Source organism: Dermacentor variabilis, chromosome 9 (genome assembly GCF_050947875.1).
Source record: "Dermacentor variabilis isolate Ectoservices chromosome 9, ASM5094787v1, whole genome shotgun sequence".
NCBI lineage: Eukaryota > Metazoa > Arthropoda > Arachnida > Ixodida > Ixodidae > Dermacentor > Dermacentor variabilis.
Window position 1 is genome coordinate 52,221,792 of NC_134576.1, and position 16,951 is coordinate 52,238,742.

The 16,951-nt window shown below is 44.0% G+C and overlaps 1 protein-coding gene across 2 annotated transcripts in view; it reads right to left on the reverse strand.

Moving 5' to 3' along the window:
• The window catches only part of r (carbamoyl-phosphate synthetase 2, aspartate transcarbamylase, and dihydroorotase rudimentary), a 178,089-nt gene that overhangs the window by 94,687 nt on the left and 66,451 nt on the right, over nt 1-16,951 (reverse strand). For both annotated transcript variants that reach the window (XM_075704255.1, XM_075704254.1), the window contains exons 17-19: nt 14,525-14,607; nt 9,364-9,613; nt 5,907-6,005 (exon numbers count right to left, since the gene is read on the reverse strand). In XM_075704255.1, the coding sequence (XP_075560370.1) occupies nt 5,907-6,005; nt 9,364-9,613; nt 14,525-14,607 (432 nt within the window). The remainder of the gene's footprint in view (nt 1-5,906; nt 6,006-9,363; nt 9,614-14,524; nt 14,608-16,951) is intronic.

The window sequence follows — 16,951 nt, forward strand, 5'->3', positions numbered from 1 at the left end:
TGCTAAAGGCGCGGGAAGACAGTGCACACGAAGCCACGGCCATCTTGGCACCCACACCAGACTACGTCTAACATAGGGTGCATGGGCTGCATATGCGCTCGGCTGCGCTGATAGCATGCAGCCCGGCTAGAAGAGGGTGCACATGCTGACTCAACCCACTTTGTCCTTTTCAAAATTTCACTTTGTCTAAACTGTTAGTCTGTAACAGCCATTCCCAAACTAGGTTCTGTGAACAGCATTTTAGGATTTTGAATGCGGCCAAAATGAATCCAACTCCATCCCTCATTGGCTGGATTACTATCTTGTTCAAGTGATTTTATAATTTGTGCAGTTCTGTTGTTCTCATTTTTAAGTCAGTCCATTATCGATCCATTGCAACAAACGTTGCGAGGCCGTCGAGAAGCACACTAGCAAAAAATAAATAAAGATAAAGTAGGGGTGTGGGAGAGTTTTTCGTGGCACTCTGGTAAGGCTGGTGGGCTTCCCGATGGCCTGAAACTTTGGGGACCCCTGGCTTATGCTATTGAAGCAATCTTGGCAAAGTTGCAGGACTGGTAATTTTCTGATTTTCTTATTAAGAGCCACCAAAGAGCACCTGAGCAGACAATGTGCATTGTTAGCACACTCAAAAGTTAGCACCCATTGGGGCTTATCTCGTCCCACAACGCTGTGTGCTTGGTCCTTCCAGGTCACAAACCAGACGCAAGTTATCAGCATGCCGTAGCATTATCGACAGGAAAGTAACCAGCGCAGAGTTTTCAAGAAAGGAAACGCAAGCAAGGCAGATGACGGTTACTGTTGTTAGACAAGATAGGCCCCGAAGGGTGTAAACTTTCTAAGAGCGCAGTTAGCACATGTGACGTAAACCCCAGCACATTGTTGCCTGATCTTGGAGGCCATACCAAGGAACAGCGCTTGTTCTAAGCGTTCCGGGACATGCACCACTTCGTCGAGCGATAACGGCAGCGTTTGTTCAGCTTCGGTATAAGAAATGTCTGTTTCCGGTGGCTTCTTGTGATGCATCCACTCGTATTTCAAACACAAAATTTTTCATTAGCTATCTACACAATCTGAAGCTAGGCTTTCTTGTGCAATCCAAAACTTCATTCAAAACTTCATTGCGTTTGTCCTTTAACACACTCAAATTAAGTTAAATTGTGAAATTTTACATGGCAAAACCACAATATGATTATGAGCCACACCATAGTGGGGGACTCCCGATTAATTTCGACCCCATGGGGTTTTCAAATGCGCACCCAATGCACAGTACACGGGAGTTCCTGCATTTCACACCCATTGAAATGTGGCTGCCATGGCCGGGATTTGATCCAGTGCCCTCTGGTTATTGCAACGCCGTAGCCACTAGGCTCTCAAATTAACGCTTCTGAACTTAAAAAGATACTCAAATACTATGCCCTCGGGACCTCAGCGGACTCCCTGGATCGACCAAGGCACAGCAATATATGCATCCAAGCCACCTTGCTGCGGCCGTGCCTTGTCGTGCTTTGTCATATCTCCACTGTCCCCAACCTCCATACTCTTTCTCTCTGACCATCCCCCTTGCGAAAGTGTCGTTTAACCATGCTTCCAATAAGGCCGCATAAACTTGCACATTCTTTTCTTGAAGTTCTTATCTGCAGAGTGTTAACAACATTCGGTTGGTATCATTTGCCAGCGGCCGCGCAGAGAGTCGAGTTTTGCACCAAAAGATGGTCGGGAGTCGACTTCAGCATTGTGATAGGCTTAGTCACTGGGGCTAACGTTTTCTGATATATCAAGACATTATTTAAACAGAAAGCTTATATTCGCTGAAATATTGCACCCTGAAAATTATATTTTGACATTTAAAATTCTTTCTTTGTGAATGCAACAATGATGTTTTTATAAACATTTTTTTATAAGGTTAATGTTTAGGTATTTCTTTTCAAATTCTTTTTAATAAACGAGTGTTTTCGGACTAGCACCACGAGAAAGAATGTTTTTTTACTCTTCAATTTATGCTATACACACTTTAGTACCAAGCATGCTCTGTGACAGCAACAAAAGTATTTGTTAGGCTACCCAAGAACTGCTGCTTTTCCTGCAGGCAGGAAAGTGCTAAAGGGTTCAGTGACCACTTTGGAATTTTCTTATGGTGTCTACAACAACGCACACCTTGTTCCCACCAAGTTACATTAACATAAGCCAGACAGTTCTGAAATGAGGCACTGTTCAATGCCCCATTGAGCCCCAAAGCACAATTAATGCGACCATCAGGTACAGAAGTTCTGATCTAGCTTGCAGCGTCTTGTCCCACCGCCTTATGCTGCTGTTGCATAGTGCATGTAGTATGCAATGCCCAGTGTAGGGGCTCATGCACTGGTATGCTCCATACATTTTGCAAGGGTGCAGGGGGTAACAAAAATAAGGAGAAGAGGCAGGTAGAGCAGCGAAAGAGAGAAAGTTATCGTAGTCCAAAACAAGACACAGTCATGGCCCATCCCATGGAATTGCTGGCACAGTTGGTCACACACCCATGCCAATGCTCTGTTCCTTTTTCTCTTTTCACAATTTCATTTATAATTACTCCTTTACGGCCTGGCACCCAATTTAACCGCACACTTTAAGTACCTGTTGGGATATTTACCTAAATAACATAAATGCCATATCTTAATGGGGATGGCTTTCTTTGGCTCTTTTGCCTGTTTTTATGGTCAGTGGTTGATGGTTCATGTTCAGACTCGCCACTGATGCAAAGTCCTCAATGCAAAGGGCGCATGTTGCCATTCAATGATGAATGCTAACAATTAGATTTAAAAACCTTGAATGCAAACATAGCTGTCGCAGAATTATCAGCTCTAGATACGGAATTTGTAATGGTAAAATAAATGCTTTGTCAAATTTCATTAAACATTCAGGCCTGTTGCAGAGTTTGTGAAAACAGGCCATGTGTGAAAATGCAAAATTAGAACTTGGCTCCATTGTAGCAAGCCTTGGTAACATAGTCGTTAACCCTTTGAAGGTTTTTGCCGTACATGTACGGCGGGGGTTTTCTGTCCCACAAGGTCCTTGCCGTACGGGTACGGTTCCGACCCTCCGTTTGAAATTTCGCGCCATAATGACAATGCGTGCTCACCGATAGGTGCTGCCACCTCTTAGCACTAACAAGAAGTATTTGAAATTTGCGCTACCTTCTTGGGGAGAAAAACAGAACTGATTGCTAGCTTCAGCGCGTCGCTCAGACTGCGGCAACGCCCCTTTGGCGGTTTCGGTTTCGCCGCATGATCGCAACGGAGGCGCGCGAAACGTCATTTTTTCTTTGTCGGCACTCTCTTGCAGGGCGGTGGAAGTTGATTTCTATCTTGATTGGCGCTGCTCTTAGCTTGCTTATTAGCGCCGTTCGCGAGGTATTCTCGCTCTCAGTGACAACGCGCTTTCGCGGTTTCGGTTCCGCCGCGTGGTCGCAACGGAGGCGCGCGAAACGTGGGTTTTCTCTTTGTCGGCAAGCTCTCGCAGGGGCAGCGGGAGTTGTTTTCTATCTTGATTGGCACTGCTCTTAGCTTGTTTATCACCACCGCTCACGAGGTATTCTCGCTCTTCGCGGCAACGCGCTTACGCGAGGGGGTGCCTCACAGCTCTGCCCAAGGCAGCCGCACGCAGAGATGTCATGTGTGCGCCAACACAACTCCATTTTACACAACACGCATTTTAGGTGTGCAGACTGCGATAAGGCGCTGTGCGTATACCCGTGTTTCAAGGAGTACCACGCTCGGAAATACTACAGTCGAACCCGGCTATATCGAACTCGCCAAAAAACGCCTATCAGTTCGATATAGAGCATAATTCGATATAAGCCTGCTAAATAATTGGATGTCATAAAAGCACATACCATTTATAAAATCACTTTATTGATGAAACTAGCTTAGTTTCGCACGAAATAGTCCTGCATTTTCTTCTGCTTGGGCAATTTCGCTGCGTGCGAGGCACGCACTTTTCCACTTTGTTTAAGGAGTCTGAGCAGCTGAGGCCGCAACATTCCGCATTCGCGCAGAAGCACCGGACTAGTGCGAGCGCACCAATCACTTCGGAGGATGTGGGCCAAAGACGGTCGCTGCTTTCCTCGTTGTGCCCATTTTCGCTTGTGCTTGGCACGATGTCGGCAATGTAGTCTTCGTTTTCGGGCTCTCCCGTGGTCGCGACACCATCATTTGCGCTCACCAACTCGTTCACCGTTGATTCGTCAACAGCTTCCGGAAATTCTCACAGCTCGCTTCAAACTTCAGCAACAACGGCAACGGCTTCGTCGCATTAATTAGAATTTACAGTCATCACCCAGCACGCGGAAGTCGGTACGGCTGAAGCTATTTTGGATGAACCACTCGTACACGGCCGTGCGTACGCGTCGGGGGCCACGGGCACTACGGGCACCGGGTCGCGAGTTAGGCCGCTTTAGCCCTAATTTCCCCCTTCAAGATCGTGCCGAGAGTGCACCTCGGAATCTTGTACGTTGCGGGGACATCCGACTTGTCACCGCGTTCGACCCGATTTATGACTTCGAGCTTCACGACGAAAGGCGAATTCTGCTGCTTCATCACGGCAACACTGCGGGAGAAGGCGCACACAATGAACCAGATAAGCACCGAGACAACTCGCACTTTCGCCATCTTGCACGACGAGGGCACAAGAGCCTCTGATTGGCTGTCTGAGCAAGCGCTGCGGGCGGGCGGGCCAGGATCATTTTTTGTAGGGGGGTGTCGGCGGCTCCGAGGTAGCGCGGTCACGTAGGGAGAGCAGTTGGATGGAGCCACGTCGCCGGTTTTTCCCGTCACCGCGAGGGAAAGCCAACTTCCGGGGGCACTTTCCGCCGCTTGACGTTCGATATATCGGGAGTCGCTACTAGTTTTGTTCGATGTAAGCATAATTTTTGCTATATATACTCATTGTAACTATACCGTGTCCAGAAATTGTTCGATATATGGAATGATTCGATGTAACCGGGTTCGATATAGTCGGGTTCGACTGTATTGACCATTTTGCAGTTCTGAGTGATGCCGACACCAAAATACTGTTCCTAATTATCTTTTACTATTTATTCCTGACTTTATACATTTCGTACATTCAAGATCCGCAATAAAGTAATTTGACCACCTGGGAAAGTTTTTTTCGAAATAATTCGACCCTCAAAGGGTTAAAGGAGTTGTGTGTGTAAGTAGATTTCCAAGCCTGCTGGCACGTGCCGTTGTGACTTTTGGGGTGTCTGAAGGTTTAGATCTTCACTCGTTGGCCCCTCTCCCAGTTGTGGCCGAGAGAGGGCTCCAACACCATGGCTCTGTTCTCTAAGGAATTCAGCAACAAACGCTACCTAAATGTCTTAACTGCAACAAATATATGCTTCCATGCACATAATAATAAACATGTTGTTTAATAAAGGAAATAGCTTTCCAGAAGCGTTCAGCCATTCACTTGCGTTGCAAACTATCGTAAAAGATATATGCACTATTTTTCTTCTTTCCAGCTGTAATCTGACAGTGGGTGCCCAATTACACACTAAGCACAAGCTCGTGCTTGAATGTGCTCTGGACAGAGCCACACTGATTAACTATCAAACATCTTGGACATCACATCACAATGGGAGAAGATCCGAATGAAACAAATTCTCATCTAATGCAAATAATCAGTGCTCACAACTGGCCAAAAGATAAAAACCTCTGAAGAAACTTTTACGAAATGGCCAGTGTGCTGGCACACATCTTCAACTGCACAGACATGTTGCTTTTAACTACAGCACGCCTCATCCGATTAACTCCACCACCACTAGGCCACAGCAACTCAGCCACCATGACACAGCCAATGCTAGTTTGAGGCGAGTGACATCCTAGAGGTGCAACCACAGCCGGCGAAAACTAGCCGTCAAAATTGCAACTTACCTCAAAGCTGATTTCATCAAAGTATAGGCGGTCACACATGTCGTAGTCTGTGCTGACCGTTTCAGGGTTGCAGTTAACCATGATGGTTGCCTTGCCAAGCTGCAAACAAGACCAGAAAGACAGTTTGAAACACTTGCAACCTACACTAAAGTAAGGGCTTAAGGTAAGAAAATATAAGTGCACCTGAATTTAACATACCGCTAATTCATAAAATAGAAATATAAGATGCCTCCCATGTTCGCAATCAGAAAGAACAAGAAGCGCAGAATTTACCTTCAGACATGGAATGTTTTTTTAGTAGGCTTTTGCAATAAAAGTGGCGTGTTGTCGTCGCCACTTGCACTTCACTGGCTACAGATACCCAACACACAGGGGCAGTATTCTACAGAGATCACTTTGGAGATACTACTAAAGCAGAATTTCAATGATATAAATGTTTTGGTATGGTGGAAAAATCTGTATCACCAAAAACATAAAAAAAAACCTGAAAAATTAAGGTGAGACACGGCAATGCCAATGTCAAACTTTCTCAAAATGCTATTTATTTTTTTCCGCAATCCTAGGATCGTTATTTTACCTCATGGCAAAATATTTTGAAGCGATACGCAGCAGAATTTGAGAAAATTGCCCTATCTTAGGGTGCTGTCTTCAAAATCGGGAAGGAAATCAGGCTTCAGGAGGTGTTACTGTACCGCTGACCAAGCGAGCACAGCTTTTTGTTGAGACAGCACTGCCATCTTGGCATTGCTGTAAGCATGACAGACCAGAGGTTCAGACAGCTGCAGCACTGTATTTATCAATGCAGAAATAAAATAAAAGCAACAAATAAAAAAAATGAAAGCAAGTGTGAACAAGGAAAACTAGTACCGTGAATATTTACCAGTCACGTGGCAAGCAGGGAGTGCTCCTATTGGTTGACGCAAACTTGAACTACTGGCGCACATTTTGGGAGCAGCGAGCTGTACACTTTGCACGTTCCCAGGCAGACATTTAGGGATCTGTCTTGTCTGGATTTTCTGTCGTTGCTACATTCTAGCTGCTGCTTGATGGTGATAAGGACATGATTTGCGCAGGATAAGGTAATCTGGTTACTTTTCTTTGTGGTGGCAAAGATACTTCGTATTGTGCGATCTGAGGGGTCCAAGGGAAGAAAATTTGCAATTTATATTGGCCACCGAAGATGACAGAAGGCGTGGAATACACAGAGACAAGACTAATCATTGAAGCGAATGCCGCAGGTCTTCCTGACGCGGCAAGACTGGGTCGCTTGTGATTGCTGACTCTAGATAAGTTTACAAGGTGTGGAACGGCCGACAAGTAGTGTGATAATGCATAAAAGCAAAAGTTTTTTTCTTTTCTTTCTGGTGGAGGGGGGGGGGGGTCGGAGATAAGGCTCGGTGATGTTGGTCGCCCTGGCAACAGGAATGCAACTGGTGCATAGGTGTAACCACTCTGCCGGCATGACAACAGCCAGTGTCTGGCACTACCAGTGCACCAGGACCTTGTTGCTGGCACCGGAAATTACGCTATGATTAGATTGCCCGTAACATTTGTTGCAGTGTGAAAAGCGGTTCACAGCGCTGAAAATTTAGCACACTGTATGCTAATGGATTTGGGCTAGCCTTTTAGAAAAATTCATATCCGGGGATTTATATCAAGTGCGATCGTATCACTGGGATTCTACTGGATCACTTTTGAGAGATTTCGCATTGGACTTGTTGACATTTGCGTCCAACAGCGTCCCTAGTCCTGTGTGCAGGTGGTGAGCTTGGCACAGCGTGAGCAACGCTTGGGTTGATTACAGATTCATTCGATAGTGGTACGAAATCTTGCGATAACAATAGTACTATATTTACTTGCATAATGATTGCACTTGCATAATGATTGCACCCCTGAATCTAGTCAAAAATCAAATTTTTTTCTTTCCCGTGTAATGATCGCACCCCTATCTTGCCACAGTGATATGTTGTGTGCCAAGTCTAGTTAATGATGATCGCGCTTACCATCTGTCGAATGCTGTTGAATGCTAGGCGAACGACTTTTCAAGACATACCAAGCGGTCTGCACGCACCAAACATTCTTAAGAAGATCCCCCATTTCATTCCTTTCATCAATTTGCATACTTCCATGAAAAAAAAAAAAAAAGAAAGCTACCATCAAACTTGCCTTGGCTTTATTATTTGTAGGCTTTATAATGGTTGTGGTCGAATACAACAACAAAAAAGGCGTCTTTCAATTATTCTCGTCTGCACTGGTGGGCACGCAACAAATTGTCCGCAGCTACGACAGTAGCCACGTCTACACCGATACGTTAGAAGTGTACTTTATTTGTGCGCCGGTACTTGTAACACAGCTAAGATATTCGCCCACCTTTAGCAGAAGCGTACCGTATTAGGATAGTAGTGAAGACAAATTCCGCAGTTTCTGCAGCATTCCCACCATGTGTTTCTATGTCATTGGCAGCTAAGCGCGCCCACCTTTGTTTCTGTCCCCTCAAAGTGAACATGACTACGTTATTGCCGTAAACTTGCCGATATTAACTATATTGTTCATTACTGATAAGGAAGGAACTGTTTTAATATTCGTGCTAGATATTCGTGCTGCATACTGTATCAGAAAGTCTTAGTACAGGGACACAGACAGTGAAAGAATCTTAGAGGATCACCCCTTGAGTCCCAATTTGAAGGCCTCCCAAATGGCGATGGCTCGTCTGAAGGTAGGCAGGATGATAATCTCATAACATTCCTCACATAGCAGACCCAAGATTCAGAGCTGGATGGAAAAATAGATTTGGGAAAATAACATATTTTGAGGAGACTTTCACTACCGAAGCACAGTGAAGAGAAGCAGTGTGATGGTGTCTGCCACAGATGCCAAGAAATTTTGTACCCTTAGCAGTCATCACTGCAAAGTGTAGAAGATGTGTGCTCAAGTGTCTTGTTTGTCTCAAAGTACCTGAGCCATGATCTACATCAGACTGACAGCTTCTGTTTGTTTTAATGTATGTTTTAACTAAAATCTGGATGACTATACTCGCGGACAACTTTCCGTGACTATGAAGGGAAAGCTACGGAGGCAAAGCGTGCACAAGTGGGAGTGCTTCGGAAAAGAGTCCCGTGTTTTCATCCTCGTTAGCTTAAGCTGGGGGAGTGAAAACGAACACCTTATTAGCAACAGTCAAATAAGGCAAAACACACTACTGAATATAAATGATCCCTTATGTTGTGGCTTTTCCCTCCCTTGTCTGGGAAAACGTGAAACCATCATACGTCGAGGCTGCGTCGATTCAGCATTTCTTCCGAGCAACCAAAAGCACTGTCAAATGCTGGCGGACTACTTGGCACGGCAACACATGTGCAGAAGCTCCGCCCCCGTAGCCTTCCCTTCATAGCCACAGAAAACTGTCCGCGAGTATAGTAGTAGCTCCATGCACTACCGCTATCAAAAGGAGGCTGACCTTGCGGAGCTCCTGGACACAACTGACGGCACACCAGTCGAACTCGACTGAGCTGCCGATGCGGTAGACACCGGAGCCCAGCACCATGATTGCACTCCGTGGCTCAAATTGCAGGTCGTCCCCTCCAGCGTTGTACGTCAGGTACAGGTAGTTGGTGGCGGCAGGCCACTCGGCAGCAACTGTGTCCACCTGCTTTACTCGGGGCACCACACCCAGTTCCTGGCGGGTCTTGCGGACTACAAGCTCTGTGCTGGATGAGAAACGACAGATGGCCCGAGTGAGTATGGAAATACGAGTCTTGTCGACTATTGTGAATGCTTGGAACACAAAACGAAGACAATGCAAGACAAACATAGGAGTGGCTGGGAGCTGTAGCTTGGTGTGTGTACGCCAAGGTTGTGCATCAATGGCAAAAAAGGCGATGATCAAGGCAATATTTGACATGTGTCACATACAGTCGAGCCTCATTGTAACGATGTTGCACTTCCAGCAAAATACTTCATTAAATTGCAAATTTAGTCAATTCGAGGTTTTGAAGTCTCAGCATTAAAAACAACTTCACAAATTCCCAGAGTGTTTTGGGTGGATAATATCTTCTTAGTAAGCAATTATAAACAAATTGCAAGAAGGTTAGGCCATAACAGCGTAGTTATGAGCGCCAGCGCATGTGGTGCAGATTGCACCGAGAGCAATGCATCGACATGGCTAACGGCGTCCAAGATTTGTGTGTGTTGTGATGCGCGATGCCACATATTATGGATGCCATAGCTGACCGCACTTTGTGCCTATAGCCTGTGCCCACAAATTAAAAATAAACTGTAAAAGTATACGGATACTGGTTCTGAGAGTGGTCGAGAAGCGATTTTGCCGCTAAAATTTTTCATGCAGAAGGACACTTTACGTAACTTTTGCTTTGGACGACATAGTTTCTTGCTAGATTTACTTGCCATACAAGCTCCAAGTGCATGATTGAAATGGCTCAAAACTTCGTTAAACTGAAAAAAAAAAAAAACACTGTTTTCAATGCAACTAAGATTGGGAAATGAAAAGTGTTTGTTACATTGTGAATTTAATTAAATCAAGGTTCATTATATCGAGGTTTCACTGTACATCCTAAAGCACTTATGGTTAGAATCGCGCCGCAAGATTGAAGATATTATCCACCCTCTTCCTCGCTCCTCCCTCTATTAAAGAACTTGCTTTTCTAACCTTTGTGCGGCCTAAGCTTGAGTATGCCGAAGCTATTTTTGACCCCAACCACAAAAACCTTATTAAAGACCTCGAGTCGGTTCAGAACCGCGCGACACGATTTATCCTGTCAACTTATTCATACAATACAAGCATCTCGGCACTAAAAGCCCAAATAAACCTACCCTCTCTAGCCTCACGCCGTAGAATAGCCCGTCTTAATCTTTTTCATAAATTCTTTCATTCATTGCCTTTTGACAACCCGTACATAAAAAGAGCACATCGCATTGCCCGCACCAGTCACTCTAATACAGTATATCCCCCACAAGCTCATACCGTTACTTTTCAGCAATCATTTTTTCTGCGCACAACACGAGACTGGAATGGCCTGCCCGCCGAAGTTGCCACTATCATCGACCCATTTGCATTCAAGCGACTCATCGGAAATATCCCTTTGTAATTTGTAGTATCTCTTTGTCACTAACTCCCCACTCCCTCATGTAATGTCTCAACAGAGACCTTTGAGGAAATGAATAAATAAATAAATAAATAAATAAATAAATAAATAAATAAATAAATAAATAAATAAATAAATAAATAAATAACAAGTGGAAAATGATTTAGTAATACGAACGGGAACATAGAGGGTTGGGTATTTTTACTCAAGGTGAGTGTCGTTGTATGCAGTGGGTTCAAGTCTTTCATTGCTTTTTCACAATTCGTTACACCAGACAGAATTTTGAACTCACTGGATAGGTGCTATTCAAGCCTGCTAGACATGAAGTAGTTGATGTTCTCATATCTGACGTTCCTGTATGAGTTTTTGCATGGAGTCCGCATTCTCTAAACATCTCAAAACACACGAAGGGACTGAACATTGATAATCCTTTTTTCAGCTGTATGCTTTTTATGATTCTGAACATGTAGAAAATGCTGTTGATGTAAGATTTAAATCAACAGAATTGGTTGGCGCTTGAAAGGGTTAAGGGAGTTCCTATAGTATGCTGTAAATGTAAACACCACTTGGGAATGAAAAAAAAAAAACCCTCATGCAGAAGTTCAGAGAGTCAGGAGCAACACGAGAGCTGCACCCCACAGCTTAGCAACACATATGACAAAGGCGTGGAGTAGCCTATAGACTTTTGACAAAGGCTGTACATGTCCAAGTAATGCACAATGTATGTACAAGTAATGCACAGGCCTTTGCCTTTAACCAAGTGTTTTGAAACTTTGTAACATTCCACCAACACATTGTTAGTGCAGTGGCTCTGCATGGCCTTGGAGACACAGGTGTCTTCTGTACAACATGCAAAGTGAAGTGATTTTGAGGGCCACAGTTTGGTGTACTGTTTATCATTGCTAAACACCAGCAAAGCAGGACATCTTGTTCCAAACTCAAATGCATCACAAAAGCAAAACTTGCTCTATTGCTTAATATACTCACAAAAGAAAGGAAGGGGGGAAAAAACGGTTGGATGACACGACTGAAATCAGATGACATGCATGTTGTTCATGTGAACATTGGTACGTAGTCATGCTATATCTTTAATACAGTCAATTCCAGATATATCGAACTCGAAGAGGATTGCGAAATAGTTTGTATGTACAGTCAACTTCTATAGATTCAACCCTGACGGGACCAAATAAATTAAAAGAAACACCCGGTAAGTTGAATTGATCGAGATGCAGAAAAAATGGAAAAACATACTATCGATTTATTTCGTAGCATTTGACAATTCTAAAATGCCTCCCAATTAAACGCGCGCCCACTTTCTTTGTGTCCAAAGTAGTAAACCAACATAGAAATCACATTAAAGTTCCTAAACAATCTAGAAATCGAATGTGCACCAGATTTTTTAGCAAGGAAAAGTGTTGCACAAAGATGGCCAGTTTGCTAAGGTCAGCGTCACCGCAGTACATACGTGCTTTGCGGCAAAGCATAGAAGGTTGCAAAGGAGGTTTTGGTTGTGCGCTATGCAGTGCCAGTGCAGTTATGACTGCACTGGCACAGGCAATTTTCTCTAAAAATAAAAGGAAGAAAAAAATTCAAGAGAAGAGGCACGTGTTATAATCAGGTAAATACTGTAATCAAACATTATGAATTATGGTTATCACTTGAAAATCTCTCTAGGAGAGACCGAAATTAGGTGTTTTTGAAGAGAGATGACGAATGCTCAATGCATTCACTCTCCCCTAAGCTCTGCCAAGACAGACGCTATTAATAAAGTGGTCCCTATGGTGACCCCATAGGGGTCAGGCGCATCTGTGCTGACTGGTCAAGTTTGAAGTATCTGGCAAAGGCCAATTTTAGGATCGAAATAACAAATGTTTGGTCCAGTAGAAATGCATGGCCACTGGTCGCGACCTTCGACCAGGATCGAATTAACCGAAAAATTGAATTAACCGGAGTCAGTTAACAGCCAATTGTCACACACAGGCAACGAACCGGGTGGACTTCTGTGTGAGGTTTCGGAACATCCTGTTGGATCTAGTTGTCCTCCCTTCTCTCCGCCCTATAAATTTCACGTGTCTTGCATGCTGTTCAGCGCCCCAATGCCTTGTAAGCGGTATGTCCCTTCGTTCTCGGCCCTTCCCCTCTGGCCCCTACGTCTGGGACTGCCGACACTACACACCCTCTATTAGTTTCAAAAGTGGCTTTCAGCTTGCAGAACATCCCAGTCCATTCCCATTGACATGTAACCACATGAGCACGAATGAAGCAGATTCAGCACAGACCCGCAAATCGCACAATAATGAGTCTTGCGTGGCATTGCCGGGATGGCCTTTCTGCAAAATCTTGATGAGGCGTGCAGTTGATTCGTTAAATGGAAGCTGTAATGCAAAGACCCATCAAACTTCAGGTTGAGTTTGGAATCGTTTTGGCCACTCATGGAATTCTAAAATGTCATTCACTGAAAGCCTTTATCTACAAGACGAACTCGGAGGCACGGCATCTTCAGTTCAGCCTCCCTCGCCTGGCAGCCCTCAGTGAAAATATAGAATGTCATCCAGTCTTTATTATGGAACGCGTATCGTAATGGGAGGCCTTTCGTGTTCTTGAAGCAGAATGGCGATCTGCTCTTGCCGATAACGAATGGGCGCAGTTTGCCCAAGCCATCCATATGTGCTGCGAGCAAAACTGAGAGCTCTCTTAATTTTTCCTCCATAGCATGCACTGCTCCTCAGATTCAATCTCTTGTATGACACCATCATTGAAAAAAAGTGCCATTCCAAGTTTGTCAGTATTAAATAGTTCCGACAACGCGAAAATTGATCCCATCTCTGTTAGGACAAGTGGACTTGCAAAGGCACGGCACAATAGAGCTTTCAATGTATTGAATGTGGCGGTGAATGGGAGTTCGATGTAAACATTGTACATTGCTCTACTTTTGAATACAATTTCCAAGAGGATTTCATACCCGTTAAGTACAGACAATAATTCGATATATTTGAGATCGACTGCATTTCGTGGGCTTTCTTTCCTGGAAAAAATAAACAATAAATAAAAAGGACATCTTATTCTGAACTCCCAAAATATTTAAAACTTCGTAAATTATATGTTGGCAAACAAAACAACCACTAAGAAGTCAGCTAATCCCTTCTGATTAAGTAAGTTGAATGTAGGGGACTAAACAATTATAATTAGTGGCTCTTTCTCAACAAGACTCTCAACAACATTGCATGGAGTATTATTCATGAATATTGTTTCCCCCTACCCAGTACTTTGTGCATGATGGCTGGGACACCTTGCATACGTTAGGTTTTGACTTCACACAGTTTAAGTGGATTACACTGAACCTGCATCGCATACATTTATTTATCTTTTAGTAGTTTAGGCTGCCCAGAGAATGTCCCTTCCTTCCCTTTCCCCCTGCCCTTCTCGCTTGAAGTGCTCACCACAGCAGAGTGTTAACTGGACAGGAGACTGTCCCATTTCATTTGACAGGAAGAACCAAGGCTGCTGGATACTGACCTGCCCACGCACTGGGCGATCTGCTTGTCCGAGAAGCCAAGCTGCTTGGCTCGCAGGAGAACGTCATACGTGAGTAGAGCAGGCTGCAAGTAGACAGGGCACATTACACAACAATATTAGACGCGCATATTCACACAGAATATATCCCAGCCACACGAGCACATACGAATGCTTGTCTTACCCCTATCGTGTCAGTGGTTTCCAAATGCTAAAGAAGCTTCCTCAGGGAATAGACAAGCTCAATCTCTTACATTGTCAGGAAGAACAAGGGGAACAAGACAGTGAAGCCAGAGGAAGCAGGGAAATGAACTGTTATCTGGAGCAGCTTGGTAAAGATCAATATGAGCGACATACAGGCATACAAAAAAAGGGTGTTCCTTATTTGACTTTGCAGAACACTATTAGGTTCCGACACATAAGTTCTGCGAAATCCTGCAAGGTGGGCTAAATTCACGACAGGGAAAAATTGTCGTCCACATGACTGTAACATGAAGCTACAAGAAATCTCATAAAGGTTTCTCAGAAACCATAACATTACATACCTGATGTGCCAACTAAATGTGGCCAAGGAAGAAATAACAGAAAGCTTTTCTATCATAGGCTTGTGTTATGATAGTCAAGTGTTTTTATTTTATTGTGAACAAGCAATCAAGATTTTATTAAATGAACTAATTATTAACATACTTAATCAATAAAGTGCCAAAGCTAAGGTTATGGAATACGTCAAGAAATGACTGATAGCGATGTATACAGTGACCTAGGTCTTGTATGTATGGTCCTTTCTTCCTTTTTTTTTTCGAAAAAAAAAAAAGGGAAGGACAACACATCCCTGTACCAGTAATGCAACTGTCCTCAGACATAAACATCATCAGTGCATTGTGCGCATTACGAGCGTGCAAACCTGGGTCACGGTCTTGTAACAGTTCCGAAAGCAAACCGTTACAAGATCGTGCGACTTTGCGCGTGATAGGGACCGAAGATGTGCGCCAAAAACTGTTGATGCGGCAAGAAAAAGGTGCAGCTGCTCGTTCCCAGTGCCACTGTTCAATGAGGTTTGCGTAAGGATTGATGTTATCTTTGGTGCGCAGAAGCATTGTCGCAGTCGCAGCATTTATTTTTCATTCTTTCCTGTTTATTTTATATGCTTTCTTTATCGTTAAAAAAGGCTTTCGCGAATTCTAGGTTTTTAAAAATGCTGTTATCAGTCGTTTGTCAACGTCATCCACAACTTTTTCATTGACTTATCATTGATTAGCTAATTTATACATTTAGCTAATTAAACGTGTTTGAGCACAATGGACACGAAATATTCACAGTGGCCACTATGAATAACACCCATCAAGGTACAGTGAATGCCGTTCGCATAATGCCCTCTGGCCATTTTTTATTCTCGGCGACCTTCAGTCAAGTTAGCAGAATACCACAGAAATACTGGCAAACATTGCATGTTTACCAGTATTCCGCACTGCTGCCGAGAAAAAGTGCTAAATGTTTTTGAAAACAACAAGAGGATAAAAAAATTTTCGCTGGCTTGCCGGTCTGCGTTGTATACCAATATTTTGAATAATTCAGGCTTACTCGCGGTTCTGCCACAGGCACAATAAAGCCAGTGTAAAATTGCAACCAATATTTTGTGTGCCAAATGATGATTTACTAAAATTTTTTGACTCAATCTGCCCTAGTCACGCCCTGAACATTGTTGCCACAAATGCAATTTTTGAGGTTTGCAGTTTATCACCACAATTTGGCTGCTAAGGCTGACTAAATATGAAACCTTAAATCCTTGGCTTATGTTCTGCGGCGGCAAGAGGCTGATTTTCTGTGGTGTGGCTGGGCAGAAAACATCGTAGCTTGAGTGCAAATTTGACTGGCGATTGCAGTTGCCATTCGATATTTGTGACCAAGGAGTTTCATGAAAGCAAACAGATCACTTGTCGGTGTGCTGCACTATCATCCTGGTAAACGAACGTGGTCCGCATGCGAAATGTATTTAGAACATCACACGCACGGTGTTCGCCCATTAATCAATGCAGATACACCAATAGGGCGCAATATGCGCTTCACACTGAGCAGACTGTACAGCCTTATTCATTCAGCGAGGCTTTCCTTCCTGACCGCCCCATGATATCAGTGGCAGTTCAAACCATTTTTAGCTGGCCCGCATATACGCAAATGCGTGACACTTTCATAAAACATTCGTAATGCATCGTATAACACAAAACTGTTTTCACTCACACACCCACACTCCAAGGACGTTGACACGGATTGCTTGGCTTGGATTGCAGGACTAAGCACTAACCAACGCCCACGGGCTGGGTGGTTGCCACTGAACAAGGACACCCTGCTAAATTTGACAACTTCATTGGAAATTAAGGTTTTGGCGCAGGTTGGCACAGCTCGATGATTTGGCGCAAGATGGTGCTATTG